The following is a 22,998-nucleotide window of genomic DNA, read 5'->3' on the forward strand; positions in this document are numbered from 1 at the left end:
GGGGATGGAGAGGACTTAGCAGTCAAGTGTCTGTTGATCTTGTAGAAGACCCTAGTTTAGTTGCCAGACCCCAAATTGTGTGGCTCAGAACTACCTGTAACTCTAGTTCCAGGGGATCTAGCACCCTCTTCTGGCTACTTCCAACACCTGTACACACATGTGCACATATACATACTCAGGTATACACACACACACACACACACACACACACACACACATACTAAAAAATAAAAATACACCTTTTTTTTTCAAGAGATTCTTAATGTGAGCTTACCCTGAATTTAGGTTTGGCTGTAAATTCAGTCTCAGTTGCATTTATACAAGGCAGGTGAAGACAGAAAGATAAGATATTAAGAAACAGAGAGGATAACATGAAAGTAGACGGAAATGGCAGGTCTGAGATGATAAGAGCCCAGAGCAGTCAGCAGATACTGACATCAGCTGCCAGACCCTGGAGACAGACGTGGAGCACATTCTCCTTGGCAGTCTCCAGGAGAAAAACAAAGCAAACAAACAAAATCAACCCTGTAACACAAACAGTCTTATTAATAAAAACAAAAAACAAAAAACCTGGAGCCAGATTTTGGGGTGAAAACTGAGAGATCAGAGGAATAGAACAAGCCAAGCCACAAGTTCTTACTGCTAGGGAATCCTCAGCCCAAGAGAGAGCTACTTCCTGTATATTCATGCCTATGTACCTTTCTGTGCCCTCCCATCTTACTTCCTCTCTCCACCCAGCTACATCACTTCCTGTCTGTCTGTACAGACCTCCAGACCTCTATGGTTAACTAATGCTGGGATTAAAGGTGTGGGCCACCACGCCTGACTCTGTTCAAAGTGTGGCCTTGAACTCACAGAGATCCAAGTGAATCTTTGCCTCCTGAATGCTAGGATTAAAGGCGTGTGCTGCCACTCTATATTTAATATAGTGGCTGACTTTTTCCTCTGATTCCCAAGCAAGCTTTATTTGTTAGAGCACAAATAAAATATCACCACACAACCCTGCCTGTTACTTTTCTAATGCTGCAATAAACACCATGAGCAAAGCAGCTTATAGAGGAGTTTGTTTGGGGCTTATGGTTCCAAAGGGATGAGAGTCCACCAGGGCGAGGAACTGTGGCAGCAGATGGCAGGCATGGCAGCCGGAACAGCTGAGCGCTCACATCTTGAACTATGAGCAGGAAATAAAGAGCGAACTGAGAATGATGCATGGCTTTGAAACCTCAAGGCACGACCCCGGGGACACACCTCCTTCAGCAAGGTCACAGCTCCTGAAACTACCCAAACAGCGCCACTAACTGGAGACCAAGTATTCAAACATCTGAGCCTACAGGGGACGATCTAGTTCAAACCACCACAATTACACAGTATTTACAATTGTTCAAAATAGACCAACATTTAAGGTACAGGGACCATGTCATCATGACCCTGTATGACACACTCAGCTGGAAGTGAGTAATTGCTCCCCAGACATGGCAGGTGATGCTGCGGTCCACCCTCACTTCACTTTATTCTTTAATACTAAAAGACTGCTTTCTTACAGGCATTGAGTTTTATATCCATGCTGTAGAAGTAAACCAGCTTCCTCAAATTTGGTGAGGGAAGTGGAGGAAAAGGTAACAATAAAGCCAGGCAGGCAGGCAGGCGGCAGAGTTCTCTGAGAGGGTGGCTCTGTGGGAAGACTGCGGCCCTAAGAATAAGTTCCCAGCTCCCCTTGCAATGCTACGGGATGGAGAGGCACCTCTGACCTGGTGTCTCTAAAACTCTTTATGAGTGGAGAAGAGCCTACTGTTCCCCACATCATACATCCTTTCCAGAGGCCACAGTGGTGCTGACCGCCTCCCCCAACCCCCAGCTAGCATCCTGCCCTGGTGGATTTTGTAGGGACCTCCACCAAGAACATGAGTTTCATAATCTGTGGGGACACAATCAGGAAGAGAAGCAGCAATGTACAACTAAAGCTGGCAACTGGACCAGAGGAAGTCAAAGAGGTTAGAAATTCTGGTATGCTGGTACATGTCTGCAACCCCATCACTCAGGAGGCCTGTCTCAAAATAAAACAAAAATCCAAAACAGCAAAAAACAGGGATAGTGGGGAGAAAATGAGCAGTTGTTAAGACCAGGGGTAGTGGGGAGAACATGAGCATTGTTAAGGTCAGAGAAAAATTAGCAAAGCAGTGAGTGGTCAGGGCAAGGATGCTCAAAGGAGTAGCAGTCCCAAAATTACAGTTATAAGTTCTGCTTCTGCAAAGTTACAGTTATAATGTAGCAAGGAAAATAACTTTATGGTTGGATGTCACTACATGAGGAGCTGTATTAAAGGGTTGCAGCATTAGGAAGGTTGAGAACCAATGCTGTAGAGCATTTTCTTAATTAGTGATCGATGTGGGAGGGCCTGGTCCAAGTGTGTCGTGCCATCCCTGGGTCCTGGGTTCTATAAGAAAGCAGGCTGAGCAAATTAAGTAGAGGAAGCCAGTAAGCAGCACCCCTCCATGGCCTCTGCATCAGCTCCTGCCTTCAGATTCCTGCCCTGCTTGAGTTCCTGCCCTGACTTCCTTCAGTGATGGACTATATTGTGGAAGTGTAAGCCAAACAAACCCTTTCCTGCCCAACTTGTTTTTTGTTCATGGCATTTCACTGCAGCAATAGAAACCCTCAGGTAGTATCCCAAACTGGCTTGGAACTTGATTATTTTGCCTCTGCCTCCCAAGTGCTGAACTTACAGTATAGTCAACACTAGCAGCCTCGAGTGGTGGTCAGTCAAAGCAGGGCCTGCAGTCAGTGGACATGTACTGACTCAGGGATGATGGAGGTAGGAAGCCAATGAGACCCTTTCCGTTTCAGAGGAAGAGAAGTAAGAGAAGTTAGTGATTTAATAGGCACCGTTAGTGTCGGACATAGTGGTACATGCTCACAATTCTAGCACTTGAGAGGTCAAAGGGCAAGGGAGACAGCTCAGGGGCAGAGTGTGTGCATGGTGCAAGCAAGACCCTGGGCTCAATCCCAACATCATGCACAGAAAACTACCAAACAAGCCTAAAACACAGAAAGGCACTTTGTGGGGGACCTGTGTAACTTAGTGTGAACCATGGATGGGGCAGATAGCAGAATGTTCTTCCCACACGGTGTCCTTCTAGAAAGAATTACAGAAACTATGATAAATGAGCATACTTGAAGCAAGGACGTGAAGGGAAGCCCTGGCATGTCCACAGTATCTCTGTGGGAAAGGCAAAGGCCTGGGAGTATTCTTGACTCTCTCATATGACCAAAAGTAATATTCAGAAAATGTAACACTAGGTATATTCCCTCGCTGCATGTGTATGTGTTTGAACTAACTATAACCACCACTTTATGCATTTTTCGCTCTAGTGATAAAAATGAGATGTGCTCTTTGCACTGCTCTTGTGCTCCAATGAATGCCCCGAGCCCCAGACTCCCCCATTCAGATCCTCAGCATTTCCTTCCATCTGCAGACTTTACCTTGTGCTGGGGTGGGTCAACACTTTACAAAGCATTCATTGCCCTCATCCCACTTGAGAAACCTTCAGGCCTTACACTTTCTCAGGGCCCCCTCCTCCCTACCCCGCAAAGGTGGACAGGAAGACTGCTTGTCATCTCTCTAATCTTCACAGGACTATGCTAATCCTCTATCTACTGACATCCAAGGGGAAAAAAATGGGCTCAATGACCTTTATGACCTTTTGTGAGCAGCCCTGTTCTGAGAAGCTGCAAAGAGTGAGCTGGACATAAAAATCCAAAGGTTATGGCCAGAGACCTAAAATGCAGAAGATCAAAAGAGAGGAAGGAATTGAGACATTCTGAAGATAAACCACTGCCTTGGTTCAGCTTAGAAGGAAGGAGGAATAGGATTTTGGTTAAATGTTGAAAGTAAATCCAAGTGGATTTGATTAACTGGGAGTGAAAGACAAACGCGCCTATCAGAGAATGCCAAGGCCTGCTTTATTTATTTTTAACACGAACCAGAAGGGTAGTTATCACTGAGCTAAAAATAACTGAAGGAGTAAGTTGGGGAAAATATAAGTTCAATTTTGGATACCTTAAATTTGAAGTGTGTGCTGGCCAGTTTTATGTCAACTTGACACAAGCTTGACTGTGGGAAGTCAATTGACCTCAATTGAAAAAATGCCCCCATCAGATTGGCCTACGGGCAAGCCGATGGTGCATTATCTTCATTGATGACTGATGTGGGACTGTGGGGCGTGCCACCATCGGGCTGATGGTCCTGGGTGCTCTAAGAAAACAGGCTGAGCAAGCCAGAAGGAGCAAGCCAGCAAGCAGAACTCCTCCATGGCCTCTGTTCCGGTGCCTGCAGGTTCCTGCTCTGACTCCCTTAGATGATGGACCACAAACGGTAAGATCAAATAGACCCTTTCCTCCTCAAGCTGATTTTGGTCATGGTGTTTCATCACAGCACTAGAGACCCTAACTAAGACCAACTGTCTAGTGAGTACCCAAGTAGAGATGCAAAAGGGCAGCTTGGTGTTTGGGAGGAGAGTCTAAGCTGGAACTGTAAGGGAGTTACCTGTATCCAAATGAATTTCATGGAGTAAAACTGGACAAAACCACCCCACACACCTGTGTCAACAGTCTGAGGACTAAATTCTAGGAAGTCGGGACCGCAGACAGGCATGGTGGCACACACCAGCACTCGTGAGACTGAAGGGAGAAGACAGCTCATTCCGAGCTAAGAGGCTGAAATGAGAAGCGGCAAAGGAGACAAAGAACGATCAGCTAGAGAGCAGACCACACAGTCTAAAACCATTTCAAAGAGCAAGTGTCACATGCTTCAGACAGACTTAGACATGAACCAGAATCTACCCTTAATCTGTGACCAAGTCATTAATGACCCTGGGGAGAACAAACCTGTTGGGATAATTTTATTTTTATTTTTTTGTTTTGTTTTTGGAGACAAGGTTTCTCTGTGTAGTCCTGGCTATCCTGAAACTCGTTCTGTAGACCTGACTGGCCTTGAACTCACAGATCTACCTGCCTCTGTCTCCTGAGTGTGTTTTTTTCTTTTTCTTTTTCTTTTTTAAATAGAGTCTCATGTAGCCCAGGCTAGCCTTGAACTCATTATATGCCTAGATGACCTTTGAATACTCATCTTCCTGCCTCTACCTGCAGAGTGCTGGGGTTCCAGGTGTGCATCACCACTGGAGGGAGGGCTTTGTCCTAAGCAAGCATTTTACATCCCAGGCACCATCCTCAGCCACAGAACAGACTTTAATAGAGGATTCAGAAAGAAACTGGAGACCACTTTTCTAAATTGCGCTGTGAAGTACACTTGTCCTGTCAATTCACTCACACTCAGTGGCACCTGCTGGATGGCTGTTTAGCAATTAGGACATAGCTCAGAACTGCCAAAGTCAAGCAACTGTATATGGGTACCCCATAGAGTGCAGTGGGAAGTTTCTCTGGTCCCGCCTTGCCCAGCAGTCCAGACGGATCTCTCTCACCCACAGTCCCACAGCCATTTAGAAAATAATCGCTCAGAGGCTTGTATTAGTTACAAACTGTATGGCTTATGGCTTCAGCTTCTTGCTAGCTCTTTCATCTTAAGTTAACCCATTTCTATTAATCTATATGTTGTCACGTGGCCGTGGGGTTACCGGTCTGCTGGCATCTTGTTGCTCCTTTGGCGGCTGGTTGGTGTCTCCCCCAACTCACCCTCCTTCATCTTGTCTTTAGTTTGAATGTACCGCCTAACCTTATTCTGCCCTGACAGAGGCCAATGCAGCTTTATTTATCAACCAATCAGAGCAACACATAATCACAGCGTACAGAAAGATATCCCACAGCAATAGAGTTCTTAAAAAACCAAAACTAAAACCAAACCACATTTTCCTGCCAGACAGCAAGACCTACTTCACATCCAGGAGCAGGAATATGGGCTGTTTGGAGCAGTTTTTCAACCTTGATACCAATGACATTTTTGCATAGAGCTTCATTTATAGGGCTTTGCTATATATACACTGTAGGGTATTTTCTAGCATCCTTGGCTTCTCTTTTTAGGATTTACTTATTTCATGTGTCCTGGGTGTTTCGCCTCATGTCTATGCACATGTATCCCTGGTGCCTGAGGCCAGAAAGCATCAGATCCCCTGCAACTGAAGTTACAGACAATTGTGAGCTGCCACCTGGTGCCGGAAATCGAACAAGTCCTCTGCCAGGGCTCTTAACCACTGAGCCATCTCTTTGGCCCCTCCTTGGCTTCTCTTTAGCAACATCATCATTTTGTCTTCCTAGGACAAAATCAGACCTGGTTGAGAACCTCTGGTTTGTGGTAACAGGACAGAAATCAGAGTATGTGAGTGAAAATGCTAGAAAGTATTCAGTATGATGCCGGGAACTTGGTAAATGTGTTCTCTTTGCTTCTACTTTAAAGAACCAAGGGGTGGTTTGAATGAGGATGGCCCCCACAGGCTCATATATTTGAATGTTGGTCCCCACTTGGTGGAACTGTTTGGAAAGGATTGGGAGGTGTGTGACTGGGGGTGGGCTCTGAGGTTACAGACGCCCACACTATTTTCACTTTTTCTCTCTCTCTCTCTGCCTCTAACTTGTAGATTAGTTAGTGCTCCCTGCCGTGATGGTCATGGACTTTATTACCCTTAGAAACAGAGAACACCAATTAAATGCTTTCTTTTGGTTATGATATACTGTCTCTTCACAGCAATAGAGTAACTTATTTAACTTACTAAAGTACTTAAAATTGTTAAAATATATACAATAAAAAATAGTTGAAAAGTAACTAAGGTAATAAATGAGTACAGGGAGAGAGATATTGGGGATTTGAGGATCAAAAGATAAGGAGTTGTTAAAGACAGTGAGAGGGTTAGGAAGGTAATGTTGCTGAGTGGCAGGAAGGACTCCCTCTGGTTTCATTGTGATCAACTGGTTAGAGTAGTCAGCATGGCTACTTCGCTTGTCCTTCTGGTTGCACAGATACAGGTATAAAGTAGGTGATGTGTACGACATAAATAGAATGGGAGGTTAGGGATTCAGCTCAGCTGGCAGACCTCTGGGTTCAGTTCCTAACACTGTGTAAATTGGGTGTGGTGGGGTACACCTGTAAGCCCATGCTTGGGAGGTAGAGGCAGATCAGGTCATCCTCTGCTAGCTTGTTCAAGGCCAGCCTGAGCTTGATGAGATCCTGTTTTGTTTTGTTTTTTTAATGGCAAAGGGAGATGAAGCATCAGCAACAAGGTGTTTATTATTGGAATTTAACCAAGGAAGGACAACTATAATATAGAAAGAAGATCAAGGGGCTGCAGGTCCTAGCAAAGGGATGAATTCAGCATAAAAAACAGAATAACCAGATTATGGAAAAAGAATGGGATGAGACTGAGGTATATGTTGCACAAATCCCAAATGGTCTTAAAATGAAAACCTGGAGCCAGAGTTCAAGCTGAAAGATCAGAGGAAACAAGCCACAGCCACTTCTCACCTTGTCAACTCGTCAGCTGAAGAGAGAAGACCCTGTCTCTATGAGTCCTCAGCTGAAAGGTTCTCTAGTTCCTGTCTCCTACACCTTATGTTTCTCTCTGCCCAGCCATCTCACTTCCTATCTCAACCTTCCTAGTGCTGGGATTAATGGTGTGTGTGCTTCCCAAATACTGGAGTTAAAGGTGTGTGCCACCACCGCCTAGCATAAATGATTATTTTATAAGTGCTGAGGGATCACAGAGCCGGGTGGGACTGGAAAAATCTTCCTACTACAAGCCACCCTGGATTACATGAGATGAGTCCAGTCTAAAAGAGAAACAAAGCCAGGGAGTGGTGTGGTGGTATTGTGTTCCCCAAAATATTGTGCACCCTAATAAACTTATCTGGGGTCAGAGAACAAAACAGCCACTAGACAGACATAGAGGTCAGAAAATGGTGGCACACAGGCCTTTAATCCTATCAAATGGATCTCTGCGAGTTTAAGGCCACACTGGAAATAACCAGGCATGGTGACTCACACCTTTAATCCCAGGGAGTGATGGCAGAAAGCAGAAAGGTATATAAGGTGTGAAAACCAGGAACTAGAAGCATTTGGCTGGTTAAGCTTTTAGGCTTTTGAGCACAGTTCAGCTGAGAGGCATCCAGTCTAAGGAAACAGGATCAGCTGAGGAATTGGCGAGGTGAGGAAGCTGTGGCTTGTTCTGCATCTCTGATCTTCCAGTGTTCACCCCAATAACTGACCTCAGGTTTGATTTTATTAATAAGACCTTCTAAGATTCATGCCACACAGTGGTCCCAGCACTAGAAAGGATGATACAGCAAGTGATATGGCTGGGCAGAGAAAGAAATATAAAGCAGGAGACAGGAGTTCGGTGCCCTTTCAGCTGAAGACTCGGGGACATTCAGTCTGAGGATTTGTGGCAACAACAGGATCTTCCCCTTTTGGCTGAGGAGTTGGTGGGGTGAGAAGTGGCCATGGCTTGTTTCCTCTGAACTTTCAGAATTTACCCTGATATCTGGCTCCAGGTTTTTATTATAAGACCATTTAGGATTCGTGCAACAGAAAGACACATGGCTGCTAGTGGATAAAAGAGGAGCTTGGTAGTTCAGGACCCGGTGTGGCACTATATACAAGATAAAGGGCATGGTGTCTGTAGTTCTGATGCTTGTATTGGTGCAGAGGCGTTGTATATCTGGGGTGCCCCCCAAATTGGCCAGTGAAGTGTTTGTAGGAGTACATCAATAAAGTTTATGAAGGACAGGAGTTTTAGTTATGAATTAGACCTATTTCCAGGCCTTTTTAAGGGGCATCCTGAATATCTACTTCAGTGAATGTGAACACAATTAATCATTAGGTGTAGAGCAGTCATCGCAGGGAGTGGCACTAGAATACTCTTAGTTAGGACACCGTTGTTAGTGGGATGGTAAGAGAGCACCCACGGCCTCCTCCACGGCTTCCTCCAAGCAGCCGCCATCAGAACTCTGCACCATCAACCGAGTGCCACTCCGGCGCTCACCGGCTTGTTCACTGACCTCACCAGTAAGAATTTCCTCAGCGCCAGTCCTGTACTGGTCCTGAAAAACAATCCAATTATCAATGTACAAAAATAATTTTTTTATTGTGGAGTTATCCTGGGGTCCCACAGGGACCCCATGCCTTGTATGGGGTCCATACACTCTCCAAAGAAGAGGGGAGTCCGCAGCACCCCCCAGACTCCCTCCCATGCCAGCACTTGGAAAGCTGTTGTGTTCCTGTTGACGCTGTCAGTCCCTCCACGTCACCTCTACTTCGTCTGTCCTGTACCTGCGGAAAACAGGAAACTCTGTGACCACCCCTTAGCACTCTGTTTTCTGAGACAGCATCTGCAGGCCAGGCTTATCTCAAAATCAAAATCCTGCTGCCTTGGCCTCCCACATGCTGGGATTAGCGGTGCACGCCACCACACCCATCACCCACAGCATTATCTGTTCTTCTCCACCCTCATGCTCTTTGACTTGCTTACCTGCCGATTTCTGCCTCTCTCCCGTACCTACTCTCTCCTCTCTCAGAGGGGGATGACACTCACCTCTGCGTAATTCCAGACTCTCTGAGAGGGGTCCTGTGTCCAGCCTGAAACATCTCCCAACCTGCTTGGGCTATCATGGCTCCATTGTCAATGCAGAATCTGGGGAGGAAGAGAGAAGGCATCTTGTGGCCTAAACACAGAAAAACCACAATAATGGGAAGAGAAGAACTCAAGACAAAGAAAAGGACCTCACCTCTCATCCGTTGCAAAGAGCTGGGCCCCCCGCTCCTGGCACATGGCTGCCATCATCTCCTGTAGCCTCGTGTTACCTGTGAAGGGACGGGAACCACAGTGAACTTGGAGTTGGCCATCTCACTAGCAAACCAACTGTGCTCCCAGGGCAGTTTCCTGCAGGAGACTGGGGAAGAGGACTGGGAAGGAGGTGAAGCAGACACTCCTCCAATCTCTGGTAACTGAGAGCATCAGGAGGAGGATGACTATCAGGACTAGGAGGAAGGCACACTGCCTGGTGATACACACATCCAACTCCTCCTACGATGAGCGCTTCCTTGGAGCCGCAGTGTGCCATGGCTCGCTCTGTGATCTCCACTAGCATTGCAAACACAGTCTCCTGTGGGAGACAGACAAGGGGAGACATCAGAGCAGCATCCCACCTTAGTTCAGCTCTACTCCAGAACAGGCTTTGCATCCCAGCTTTTCCCTCTTTTACCTGTAAGGAGAAACACAGGTCCTCGGGAGTACATTCCCCCGTGGCCAGCATTTTCTGCGCTGCATCCTGCAATTAAAGGGGAAACAACCCAAAAGATGAGTACCGGTGTGAGGCTGCCATGAAAACAAAAATTCCTGCACTTGGAAGGATTGCTGACTTCATCACAACTGAGATCACAGGAGTGCTGTACCCCACATCGTCTTCTCCTTTCCTTTTTATTTATTTGTTTTCAAGTCTTTTTGTTTTTTTTGTTTTGTTTTGTTTTCAAGACAGGGTTCCTCTGTGTAGCTTTGGAGCCTGTCTTGGAACTCACTCTGTAGGCCACGCTGGCCTCGAACTCACAGAGATCCGCCTGCCTCTGCCTCACGAGTGCTGGGAAAGGTGTGCATGCACCACCACCGCCTGGCTGTTTTCAAGTCTTTTTCCCACATAGGGAGGGACTGTTTTGCCCTACACTGCATCCCTATTATTAGAATAGTGCCTGGCTCACAGAAGGATACAGTACCTGCTAAATGAATCTACCCGGCACCTATCATGAGTGAATGCTTATGCAGGAAATAAGCAGTGAGCAAAGTAGAGACATCACTTTAAAAGCAGGGATGTGCTCCTGTCTCCTTACCCTCTCACACTCACCTCGATGAAGGACAGAATCCCTGAGAATGAGACATCCATCCCCTTCACAGTGTATGGCAGCTCAACTAGCTTCTTGCCTCTATGTAGAAATGAATAAAGGCACTAAACGTAGAGTCAGCTGGCTGCTCACCCTCCAAACCCCCTCCCGCACCCCATCACTACATATGAAATCTCTAAAGCACAAGTGACCAGTGCTCTTCCACGTTATGTCCTCTTACCGCTTTGCCATCTGCTCAATGTTGTAGCCCGGACTTGGGTCATTGGAAATCTACCAGCAGGAGGAGAGAGAGAGAGGCAGAGAAGCGTGAATGCATCATGTAAAAAATGCATTCTTCTACACACATGAATATACTCATCACTCTGGGTCCTCCCCAAATCAAGGTGAAGAAAAGCAATCAGTATATATTTTTATAAACTGTATACATAGAGAGGAACAAACATGTTTGTACCAAGTAATAGATAACATATGGACATAAATGCTTAATTATGCTACCTATGTTAAATTATGTCTACCCATGCTAAAGAAAGTTGCAGAGAATGAAATTAGATATTCAAAAGCCCGAGATCTATTTACTATTTCCTGCAGTTTATTTCTCTTGCTCCGCAGATCCACATCTTACGCACTCCACAGTCTCAATGGCCTACCTTCAGCACTCGAGCAAAACGGTCCAGACAGTTTCCCACAGCAATGTCGATCGTTTCCCCAAAGATGCGGTAACGGTGTTCTGAGTAGGAAATCACCTAAGAAGGATGAGAATGCCCAGGAAATTTCAAGTCTATAGAGAGGAGCGTTTAGCTATGTGGAAGAAAGCAATGCAGTGTCAACACTAGACATTCCAGTAAGAAGGGAAGGAAGTTGTCTACGAATGGCTTAGCCCTGTAATTCTCGTGCTGGTGAGGCGGACACAGGCAGCCATGGCTGGCTACACCGTGGAATTTAGGGCCAGCCTAGACAGACAGCAAGACCCCATCTCAAGAAAACCAAACCAGGAGCTGGTAAAATGGCCCAGAAGGCAAAAACACTTGTCATGTGAGCCTCGAGACCTGAGCTTGATCCCTGGAACCTACATAAAAAAGGTGGACTCCAGTAAGCGCGCGCGCACGCACACACACACACACACACACACACACACACACACACACACACACGTCCACATCTCACACATCTCATACACACACACAAAATAAATAAACCCAAATATGATCAAGATATTACACACATGTATAGAGTTGCCAAATTAAAAAAAAATTCAAAGAAGCAACAGTGTTTACTTTGCAGCACAGACTAAAATTGTAATGATGCAGAGATTAGCAGAGCCCCTGTGCAAAGATTACACAAACTCATCAAACATCCTGCATTATGTAGCCTCACAAACAGAAACCACACACAGACACAGACAGACAAACAGACACACCAAAAACAAACCCTAAAAAATAAGAATACAAACCAAACCCAAAGCCAAAACAGAGTTTGTTGTGGAGATCCACACTGACATTCCATGAGAAAATAGAAAAAGAGTGTGCCAGATGTGGTGGCACACACCTGTAATCACAGCCCTTGGGAGGAGTTGGGAAGATCAAAACAATACAGGGAAAACCTGTCTACCACAGTGAGACCCTGTCACAGACAGCATAAAACAACAAAAATGGCAGCCTTGTGATCCCAGCTGCTTAGGCTGAGAAAGGAGAACCGTGAGTCTGGGGCTGGGTTATCTAGACATTCTGATTTTCAGAAAAGGAGGGGAACAGGGTGGACAAATGAAAAAAAAATATATTTGTGGGGCTGGAGAGATGGCCCAACAGTTAAAAGCACCTGCTGCTCTTCCAAAGGAGCTGGGTTCAATTCTCAGCACTCACATGGTAGTTCACAACTGTCTATGACTCCAGTTCCTCAGATCTAATGCTCTCTTCTGTCTTCCTTGGGCTCCTACATATATGCAGGCAAAACACCCACATACGTAATAAATAAATAAATAAGTGTGTGTGTGTGTATCTTGAAGGGTTAAATCCACATTCCTTCCTTTTTAAACTGGAAATTCTAGTTGCATGTATAAAGTTCTAACATTTTAATTCTCTTCTAAAACTTGCAACTTTACACCTCTGTTCTGTTTCCTATATTATCTTAGGTCCAAATGAGCCTGGTTTTGTCTTAGCAGCTCCTACAACTCAGGTAGAACACCTCAGAATTAGGATGAAACACGAAGATTACTCTTAAGTACCTGAGTATTTCCTCCGCTGACATACAAAACAGTTGGGCTAACGGCTCCAGTGATGAGACGGCCCATTTCAATATGGCCTATGCAGTGGTTCACACCTAGCAAAGGCTTATTCCACAACTGGGCCACAGTACGGGCAACGACAGCTACAGAAGCCAGTGGGGCTCCCATACCAGGACCTAACAGGGTACAAATGGGAATTAGAATCCTAGAAATTAGGAGAAGCAGGTGAAGAAAGTAGATTTGAGAATGTGTACCAGTAGTGACTGTGGCTCCAACCATATTCCTCCCTTGCTGACCACTCTCCCAGACTGACCTTTGGTGTAAGCAATGCAATCAATGTCCTGGGAGGTTAGTCCAGCCTCTGTTAGTGCCTCTTGCAGTAGGTCAAGGATAACAGCTCGATGGTGCCTGGCCGTATCACCTGGAAGGAATCCTAAGGAAAGGTATACAGATCAAGAACCGCGAAAGAAGGTAGGTATTAGCTTGGTGCAATGGGAACTGTGATATGGGGCTTAAATTGTAAATCATTATAACTAGGTTCAAACACATTTTTATTAATCAAAATGGGAACCATTTTAACCAACACATTTTGCCAAGAAACCAGTTTGTTAGTTGGGCGAGGTGGTGCACGCCTTTAACCCCAGCACTCAGGAGGCTGAGACAGGTGGATCTCTGAGTCTGAGGCCAGCCTGGTCTACAAGGGGAGTTCCAGGACAGTCAGAGCTTTGTACAAAGACCTTGCCTCAAAAACAAACAAACGAACAGTCAACAACAAAATAAAAAAAAAAAAAAAAAAAAAAACCAAGACAAAAAAAAACTGAGTTTGTTTATTCCCAAAGCAAACCTATGTTTCAACAAATCTCAGAAAGCACTTTCTGCACCCTCCTCGGTGTGGAAATGTTTTCAAAAAGTTGTCAAGATGCTGAAGAGATGGTAGTCAGTTGATGGGACGTCAGGCAAGTGTCGTGGATGAGGTAAAGCTTCCACAGTTGACTTGATTCAGCTTCTGAAGCACTGGTTCCGCCACACGCAGTCAGACACTGTTCTGTTTGCCGACGCAGACTGCAATTTTGGTACATTCCAATGACTTGCTGAGAACACCTCTCAGATGCAATGGTTTCACGGGGGATTTAGAAAGCTATAGTGGACCAGAGCCCCAGCAGACCACCAGTGTCTGCGACCTTTTTTGGTGAAAGTTTGGCTTTGGGGCCATTAAGCTGGTTGTGGCCAGTTTTCCTACACAATCCACCTTTTGTCATGGTCATAATCTGACTGAGAAATGGTTCACGGCTGAGAGCTGAAGATAATGGCTATTTCAGCTCTGTCTGTTTTTGAGGCAGCAACTTACTGAGCTTTTTAAAAAACTTTTCAACTCACTTCAAATATCCAACCATCACTGACTGGTCCACCCCGAGTTCTCTGGCAAGCTTTTCTGCAGCTGTAAGACTGGCTTCCACAGCTGCTCACAATAACAAGGTCACAGTCAACTTCCAATAGCCAGCCATTTCAGGCCTCTCAAACAACCCAGGTCCTGTCGTTAGCAGTTCCAGGGGCCAAGATGTTACGGATTGTTTGTGTTTCAAGCTGTCTCCACTGCCCCCTACCCACTCGGAACTCAAAGTAATTGTTTAATTCTATTTCTATTATCTATTTATTTTGAGACAGGGTCTTACAATGTAGCCCTGGATGGCCTGGGACTTGCTCTATAGACCAGGCTGGCCCCAAACTCAGATCTCTGCTTGCTTCTGTCTCCTGAAGTACTGGGATTACAGGTTTGAGCTTTAGTTTTACTTTTTGTCTAACATCATTGCCATAGTATAAGATAAATATAAATAAACAGCAAGTAATGTTATTATCAAAAAAACCCAAAAAAACAAAAAACTCACCCCAAACCGAAACAAGATGTGGTAAATGCACATTAAAATGAGACCCTGCGGAATTTTCCTAGCTAAGCACAACGGCACAAGGCTGCAGTCCCAGCACAGGGGAGGCAAAGGCGGGCAAGGTGGGAAGGAGGGAGAGGGAGAGAATGATAATGAACGACTACACATTTATTCCCGTCTCAAACAACAAACTTCAACAATGCAAAAACTGCAGTTACTTTTGCACCGACCTATTAGAAATAAAACCCAACAAAATAATGTTTTAAAGATGTAGGGGGAAAAAAATCCATTTACCCGCCTAGGTTTTAAGAAATCCTCGACTCAAGGCCCTAATTTTGAGACAAGGTCACACCCAGGATGGCCTTAAACTCAAATCCTCTCAGCCTCTCTAGTGTCGTGATTACATATTGCACCACAACTCAGCTTTCTTTCCAACCTCTATACAGGCTACTTAGGTTTCAGAGACGCCCATGTTCACATACAACCTTCAGAGTCAACTCAATGTACACATACCTCCTACTCTTTAGTGACTTTCTCTGTGCTCCCACAGAACCCTACCGTGCACAAGGCCATGTTGTTGGACTTAACACATAGTAACTACAGCACTACAAGAGTCAGTAGCTTCCCCTTTAACTAAGTAACCCAGTCCCAGTGCCTAAAAGAGGGAGTCCTAAGCACACATATTCTTCTACCGTGTAACCTGAAACACCACACCTGTTTGGGGAGCCTTTACAGCTACATGCAGCTTATATGTGTGTGCAGATGCTTTAGGGGAGGGTAGGCAAGATACAATTTGTAAACAATCTTAACTGAGAATTGTGCAGTGTCTGGTGCTTTCACATAGTTCTCAAAACCCACTGGTATTCATTTCCACTCTAACAGTAATGAAAAACAGACACCTAAAACAGACTGAAAATACAGTAACTTCTGATATCCGCCCTGCTGTCCTTTCTCATTCTAAACTATTACACGTATCATGGGTAGTATAAAGCAATCTCTATGTGCGACTACAGAGGAGCCTCGGAACACTTATTTTCGAATGCTTAGCACATAAAAGGTGCTCAATAAAACCTGAAGACAACCGGGCGTAGTGGCTCACACCTTTATCCCCAGCACTCAGGAGGCATAGGCAGACTGAGTTCGAGACCGGCCTGGCCCACACAGCAAGTTCCAGGACAGTCGGGGTTTGGGGTTACATAGTGAGACCCTGTCTCAAAATATTAAAAAAACAAAAAACAAAACCCTGAGCGAAGCCACTTATGTCCACGTGCCTGTGACACTTCTGGCCGTCAAAGAGTTAGCAACCAAACGCGATCAGGTCTTTGTAAAAGGGTGTCGGGGCGCAGATACCAACACCCGGGAAGCCGAAGCAGGCAGCGGGACAGACTATCGGGGAAGAACCCCCCCATTGAACAAAACCCTGTGAATGAGACAAGGCGCCCGCGACCCGGGCCGCAGCCACTCACCGGTGCCCGGGGCCGTGACGTAGGTGCGCCGCGGGTTCGCCAGCACCGTGCCGTCGCGCACCACGCCCACGCCGATCTTGTTGGCGCTGCCTTCGAACCCCAGCACCGCGGGCATAGTGCGCCCCGACTCGGGTTCCCGGGTGGCAGGACTAGTCGGAACCGGCACCACCACGAACAGCCCAGAACCAAGCGAAGGGACCTTCAGGCGCCAGAAGTGACGTCACGAGGTGCCAGGCGGACCAATCACCGCACTCCCGATCCACGTGGGGGGGAGGGCGGTCTCGCGTCACGTGACCACGCCACTCTCCCACGTGGGAGCGGGCAGGCTCCATTCTTTGTGCTGCGAGGGGCTCCCTGGCTTCGCTGGGAGGTCAGGTAGCTTGTTCTAGCGGGTTCGGCGACCCTGCTCGCTGAAGGGCCGGCCTAACGGGGGCGAGGGGCTGCGATGCCCACGGCGGGGAGGCCGGGGGACCCGAGGCCCCTCGGCGTGCGAGCGCCCGAGGGGGAGGCTCGCTTCCTCCTGTTTGATTTCACCGTTTCTTATCTGTAGGCAAGGCAGTAAACACTGCTGCTTCGGTGCTCCGGGCGCCTGAGGGCTTTCGTCACAGGGATGCCGAAGCGTGGGAAGAGAGCGGCGGCAGAAGACGGGGAAGAACCCAAGTCGGGTAAGGAGGTGAAATGAGCATGGGCCGTACCCGCCCCCCCCCCCCCGACAAGTTTTTAGGACTCTGTTAGGAGACCACCATGAACTACGGTAAATATGGACCAAGTCACATTGCAGGAGTCCGAAAAGTTAGGGTAACCAGTGCGTCTCAGGGGCCTGTCGTCAACACTGGCCTGAGGTTGCAAACCGCCAGCTCTTAATGTTTGACTCGTTCTACAGAGCCAGAGACCAAGAAGAGTAAAGGGGCAGCAAAGAAGAACGAGAAAGAGGCCGCAGGGGAGGGCCCTGTTCTGTATGAGGACCCTCCAGATCAGAAAATCTCACCCAGTGGCAAATCTGCCACACTCAAGATATGCTCCTGGAATGTGGATGGGCTTCGAGCCTGGATTAAGAAGAAAGGTTTAGATGTGAGTACAATTCAAGAGGGAAGTCGACTTTCCTTGATAGACTAGTCTTAAGAATGAATCATCTTGTTTCCTTTGAGTCCAGAGGGTGTTACTTTTCTCTTGCCTGGTTTTTTTTTTTGGGGGGGGGGGGGAAGGTTACGACGACGACTGTCTGTTCCTTCGATTCCAATCACCTTGTTTCATATCCTTTTTAACTAGTCCCTAGAGTGTCGGGGTAAAAAAAACTCCGGTCTCTAGCTTGTCCTTGATCCCCATAACTAGTGAAGATGTAAGTGGGGGGGGGGGGGCTGGTGAGAAGGCTCAGCCGTTAGGAGCACTTTGCTGTGCTTTTGGAGAGTCCAGTTAGGTTTCCAGCACCCAAGTCAGGCCGCTCACAGGCATTTTTGTCACTCACATGATTGGTTATATTCTGCTGCTTGAATTCCTTATGTACAGGGACTTGTTATGTGCATAGTATATATAGATCATTTAACTTTTCACGGTTTCATTCAGTGGGTAAAGGAAGAAGCACCAGATATCTTGTGCCTCCAAGAAACCAAATGCTCAGAGAACAAACTCCCGGCTGAACTTCAAGACCTGCCTGGACTCACCCACCAGTACTGGTCAGCTCCATCAGACAAAGAAGGATACAGTGGTGTGGGCTTGCTTTCCCGCCAGTGCCCACTCAAAGTCTCTTATGGCATTGGTGAGACCCTATTGAGTTTTATGTCTGAATGTTCTTCAGCCAGTTGCTAACTCTGCTGCTGCTTAGATTTTTTTTTTTTAATCTCATGCTGATTTTCATTTCTTTAGGCGAGGAAGAGCATGATCAAGAAGGCCGGGTGATTGTGGCTGAATTTGACTCCTTTGTCCTGGTAACAGCCTACGTTCCAAATGCAGGCCGAGGTCTGGTGAGACTGGAGTACCGACAGCGCTGGGATGAAGCCTTTCGTAAGTTTCTGAAGGACTTGGCTTCCCGAAAGCCTCTTGTGCTGTGTGGGGATCTCAATGTGGCCCATGAAGAGATCGACCTTCGGAACCCCAAAGGGAACAAAAAGAACGCCGGCTTCACCCCCCAGGAGCGCCAGGGCTTTGGGGAGTTGCTCCAGGATGTGCCGCTGGCTGACAGCTTCCGGCACCTCTACCCCAACACCGCCTATGCTTACACTTTCTGGACTTACATGATGAACGCTCGGGCTAAGAATGTCGGTTGGCGCCTTGACTACTTTCTGGTGTCGCACTCCCTTCTACCTGCATTGTGTGACAGCAAGATCCGCTCCAAGGCTCTTGGCAGTGACCACTGTCCCATCACCCTTTACCTAGCGCTGTGACACCCCTGCTGAAGTAACTACGCTTGGGAAGTAGCCGCCTCTCCCCCAGTAAACTTACTAGCTTTCTAGTAAAGGCCAATGTACTTCTTAGCTCTTCTTTGGGTGTCCTTTAGGCTCAGGTTTTGGTTTTTGTATGTGCCCCCCTCTGTTTTAATTGTTAAACTAAACTTCTGGTTTACTATCAACCATCCAACTAAAAATAAAAAGGCCCTACTTTCAACTTTGCTACCTTTGTTTCCCTTTTGTGAATCTACAAATTCCCTTTTTTTATTTTTTCATACACAAAAGTTGTTAAATGGGAAAAGGTTAGAGTCATGACATTATTTATTTACAAGCACAGATGAATCCCTAACCTCTCCCGAGACAGTGACCCTACCTCAGCCCAGTTCAGTACTGCAACTGGAAGTAAGGAAGGTCGGAAGGAGGAATTCAGGGGAATATAGGATTAGGGGAACATATCCCATATTAAATAGTTCTATCTACATCAGTTCCTGTAGTTCTGTACAGAGCAGTGGCTGACCCCACCCCACAGGACAAGAAATGTGGGGAGACGGGACTGAGGATGAGGCCAGAGCCAGCCCCTGGTGAAGTGCAATAGCAGCAGCAGGTCCTAATGGTGCACAAGAGGGAGGGCAACACCCCCCCCACACACACACTTCCCACCCCCACCCTGCCCTGGAATGTATAAGGGTCAGGAATGGTTCTCAGGGAGCACAGAGGAAGGGCATGGCTAGAACCATCTTTAGGATCCAGGCTTAGGGGCAATGTTTCGCCTAGTTACCCTAAACAGCAACCCTTGGAGGAAAGCAGACAGCCAGCAATGGTCTTACCTACCCTTCCAAACCTAAGTAAGGGACTGGCTCCTTCCTACCTCTCCCCAGGGAAAAGGGAGGCAGCTGCTTGGCTTCCTTGCAGAAGTCCAGAGAGCCTTTTGTAGTGTTAATGTTGCTGCCAGGCAGTCGCCAGGCACAGACTGGATCAAGGGGCTCAGGAGAAGTTCTGGACAGGATGGCTGACCTTCATACAGCCCCAATAAAGGGCTCGGCCCAAACATAGAACAGCCAGCAAAATGACAAATGCCCAGGCTGCGTAGATACCTCCATATTGCTGTGCATGCTTCCATGTGCCAAACTGACAGACGAGGAAGAAGAAAAAGAAGAGGTTACTTTCAGTGTCTGCTGCTTCAGTGTTAGGAACAGTAATCAAAGCCAACTTCTGCTCTGTACCCTAGTCCCTTGTAACCCTTCAGGGACCTTTCCAAAGGTCAGGTGGTTTAGCTTCCTTCCCTCATGCAGGAAAGTACTCCTGCCATCCCAGACATCTGCCAGTGTTTCTCACGTCTAACAAGTGAACCGGGATTCCTAATAACAACTAATTTTTCTCTCTAGAGTGGGAATACCTTCTTTTACTTCTATGTTTATTAGTCACTTTTAACTTGAGTTTATCTGTACCTGAAAGTGTTCCTCCATCCTGTCACCAGGTTCTTTTGATTTAGTTTGCTTTTTTAAGGCAAGGGTCTTATGTAGCCAACCTGAGTAGCCTCAAATCCTGTAGTTGAGAATGACCTTGAAATCCGATCCTCCTAAGTTCTGGGACCTAGGCTTGTACCACCATGCTTAGTTCATATGGTGCTGAGATTAAATCCAGGGCTTCATGCATGCTAGGCCAACACTCTGACCAGCTAAGCCACATCTGGAACTGGTAACAATCCCCTCCCTGTTTTTGTATTATAGATGGGGCCTTGCTATGTAGCCCGGGCTACCTTACAACTGCCTCTATTCTTGGAGTCAAGGACATACTCTTTCAGCATCCTTTAAGGTACCAGCTTCTCAGATCTTAGCCTGTTGATGAGACAAATAAGTCCTGCACCAGGACTACTCACAGCAAGGCCAGTGGCAGTGACTGCCAAGAGTAAGCCAAGCAAGAAACAGCAGACACATCTCTTCCGAGGATATCTGCGCCCAATAGACGACCTGTGGGGAGCCAACAGAAATGGGTATTTGGACTAGGCCTGCTAATTTTATGCCAGACATTACCCAGTTACCAGTGCAATGCCTAACCACTTACACTTTCCTGCAGTGAGGGCATCGTGCCAAGGTTCGGTCTGTGAATTCTGTCCACTATGGAAAAAGAAAAACAACCATGGGAAGCAGGTTCTCCTCAATGAGAAGCCCAAGGCAAAAAAAGTGAGAAATAGGATAGTCTTTTCAGGATTTATTACTGTGCCTAGTACTTGCCTCCTCCAGGGTTTCCCAATATCCCTCCTCACCAGAAACGTATTCTTGCAATGTCCACAGATGACCCTGACACCCATTGGCTGTGGTTCTGGACTCAGAGGTCCTGGATGCACAGGCCCTAGGTTGATGATTCTTTTGCTATACAGGGGGAAAAGTATATTTGTAAAAGTTCTTCATTTTAACTGGATCTGATGACACACAGAATCCCAGCAGAACAACCAGGAATCCAAGGTGCTATCCAAAGACTCCTGCCTCCGCCTCACAGGTGCTGGGACTGATTATAGGCATGCACCACCTTGCCCAGCTTCAGGTTTGGTTTGGTTTGGTTTCTTTACAGTTTTGCCCAAGCATGGCCTTCCCACCTTATGTCTCTTACCAGTAAGGCCGAGGGCAGGCAATCCGCTGGGAAGTCACCTTGCAGATAAGGAGACAATTACAGGGACATCGAACATACTTCTTTCCGGGGGGTGCATTCTTGATCGGCTGGAGGACAGTGAATAAAGGAACAATGGGTATATCAGCAAGCAAGCCTGTTATGCCAACCCTCTCCAACAACATCACTGAGAAAGGAGAAGTCAAGACATTTGAGAGATACAAATGTTGCCAGCATAGTAGTCTGTAATCTCAGCACTCAGGAGGCAGAGACAGGAAGAGTACAGTCTGGGGTGAGCCTGGATCACTGTGAGACTGTCTCAAAACAAAACAAAACAAAAGAGAACCCCAAAATACAAAAATCAAAAGCAACTACAACAATTGCCAGTGAGAGCTACGCTTTAGGATCCAGGAGAGGCATAAAAGTGAGAGCTGGCGGGCGTTATCTTTGGTGAGCGGCTTCTGAAGAAATGGCTGCTGAAGATCCAGGAACTGAAAGTGGGTGTCATGAAGAGGTCTTGAATAGGGTCTAGAATCAGAAAGAGGATCCAGGAAACGGGGCCCATTTTTTGCAGATAGGTATAACTAACTCACAGTGGCTTCGTTGCAGACACCACATTTGACTACATGCTGATGCATCTTGCCTTCCACATTGATCGGAGACTGACAGACTCGACAGGTAATCATGGGGGCACTCCCACTATCCGGGCTAGTCAGGGGTGAGTAGGGGGGTGGGTCCTCTCCAGGCAACACGGCTGGGTGCCCCTCGGGGAACGGGGGAAATGCTGAAGAGGAAGCAGATACACGCACATCATCATTCGGGCACTTGCCACGGGTGCTTCCCCCGGCGGTGGGGAACCCTGCTGACAAAGCTCGACGTGCTTCTGGCGAACGGCGGTCGGTCGGAGCGTCTTCCTCGGACCCCCTTCCGCGCCAGGCTCCGGCGGCAGGGATTGCCGCGGAGGAAGGATGCCTCGCCCGGTGACAGGTGCCATGGAGCCGCACCTGGCGCCGGAGCAGGCTCCGCCCCCCTCCGCCCCGATCCGCCCCTGGGCCCCGGTGCACCCTCCGACCGCCGGCTTACCCTGGGGCGGGGCATGTTTACCGGCTCCGTACGGAGGTGCGGAGGGCGTCAGGCCTCCACCGGGCCCAGTCGCGCTCCCGCCCGGGCCCGCTAAGCCGTTGCCTCCAGCGCCGCCATCGCCGGCCTCGGACAGCAGCGGAGAGCGCTCTCCGTCCGCCGCCATGGCGCCTCCCGCTCAGTCAGCCACCAGCTAGCGCCGCCGCCACCGCCGCCACCGCTGCCGCCACCACTGCCGCCGCCGCCGCCGCCGCTACCGGGTCCCCAGGGCGCCTGCGCGCCGCGGTCGCCCGCAGCCAGTGACGCCCCGCCCCGCCCCGCTCACGTGACGGTCTGGCCCCGCCCCTCGGCGCTGTCATTCGCGGAGGGAGAGTAGTTCCCGGTTTGCGAGGGAGCGCTCCTTACTCCATTGGACAGCGGCGGGGGGGTGGCGTCGCGTCACGGTCACATGACCCGCCAGCCGCTGCTGAGTCCGTACACACCGCACGTGACTGCGAGCCGGGCGAGCCATTGGAAGTGCGGC

The 22,998-nt window shown here is 47.8% G+C and overlaps 3 protein-coding genes across 7 annotated transcripts; 1 reads left to right on the top strand and 2 right to left on the bottom strand.

The window, feature by feature from the left end:
• Positions 1-9,058: 9,058 nt before the first annotated feature.
• On the bottom strand, positions 9,059-16,624 carry Osgep (O-sialoglycoprotein endopeptidase). The gene is made up of 11 exons (XM_042284775.2): positions 16,405-16,624; positions 13,369-13,488; positions 13,056-13,231; positions 11,482-11,577; positions 11,055-11,104; positions 10,837-10,915; positions 10,204-10,269; positions 10,014-10,104; positions 9,727-9,802; positions 9,534-9,632; positions 9,059-9,271 (listed from the first exon to the last, which is right to left on the bottom strand). Exons 1-11 carry the CDS (start codon positions 16,517-16,519, stop codon positions 9,232-9,234), a joined length of 1,008 nt encoding a protein of 335 aa, XP_042140709.2. The 5' UTR covers positions 16,520-16,624; the 3' UTR covers positions 9,059-9,231.
• A 29-nt stretch (positions 16,625-16,653) lies between these two features.
• Positions 16,654-19,011, top strand: Apex1 (apurinic/apyrimidinic endodeoxyribonuclease 1). 2 transcript variants are annotated; one of them, XM_042284777.2, is made up of 5 exons: positions 16,654-16,774; positions 16,955-17,069; positions 17,288-17,475; positions 17,968-18,160; positions 18,268-19,011. In XM_042284777.2, the coding sequence occupies exons 2-5, from the start codon at positions 17,015-17,017 to the stop codon at positions 18,783-18,785; spliced, it is 954 nt and encodes a 317-aa protein (XP_042140711.2). In that variant the 5' UTR covers positions 16,654-16,774; positions 16,955-17,014; the 3' UTR covers positions 18,786-19,011. The 2 variants fall into 2 exon arrangements, with proteins under 2 accessions (XP_042140711.2, XP_042140710.2); XM_042284776.2 differs by having other exon boundaries at positions 16,692-16,779.
• Positions 19,012-19,091: 80 nt separating this feature from the next.
• Positions 19,092-22,743, bottom strand: Pip4p1 (phosphatidylinositol-4,5-bisphosphate 4-phosphatase 1). Of its 4 annotated transcripts, none has more exons than XM_042284778.2 (7): positions 22,479-22,740; positions 21,989-22,179; positions 21,399-21,505; positions 21,055-21,160; positions 20,853-20,905; positions 20,668-20,758; positions 19,092-19,916 (listed from the first exon to the last, which is right to left on the bottom strand). In XM_042284778.2, the coding sequence occupies exons 1-7, from the start codon at positions 22,639-22,641 to the stop codon at positions 19,773-19,775; spliced, it is 855 nt and encodes a 284-aa protein (XP_042140712.1). In that variant the 5' UTR covers positions 22,642-22,740; the 3' UTR covers positions 19,092-19,772. The 4 variants fall into 4 exon arrangements, with proteins under 4 accessions (XP_042140712.1, XP_042140713.1, XP_042140715.1 ...); XM_042284779.2 differs by having other exon boundaries at positions 22,500-22,739; XM_042284781.2 differs by lacking the exon at positions 21,055-21,160 and having other exon boundaries at positions 19,094-19,916; positions 22,479-22,743.
• Between the last annotated feature and the right edge of the window lie 255 nt (positions 22,744-22,998).

Source organism: Peromyscus maniculatus, chromosome 9 (assembly GCF_049852395.1).
Source record: "Peromyscus maniculatus bairdii isolate BWxNUB_F1_BW_parent chromosome 9, HU_Pman_BW_mat_3.1, whole genome shotgun sequence".
Classification (NCBI taxonomy): domain Eukaryota; kingdom Metazoa; phylum Chordata; class Mammalia; order Rodentia; family Cricetidae; genus Peromyscus; species Peromyscus maniculatus.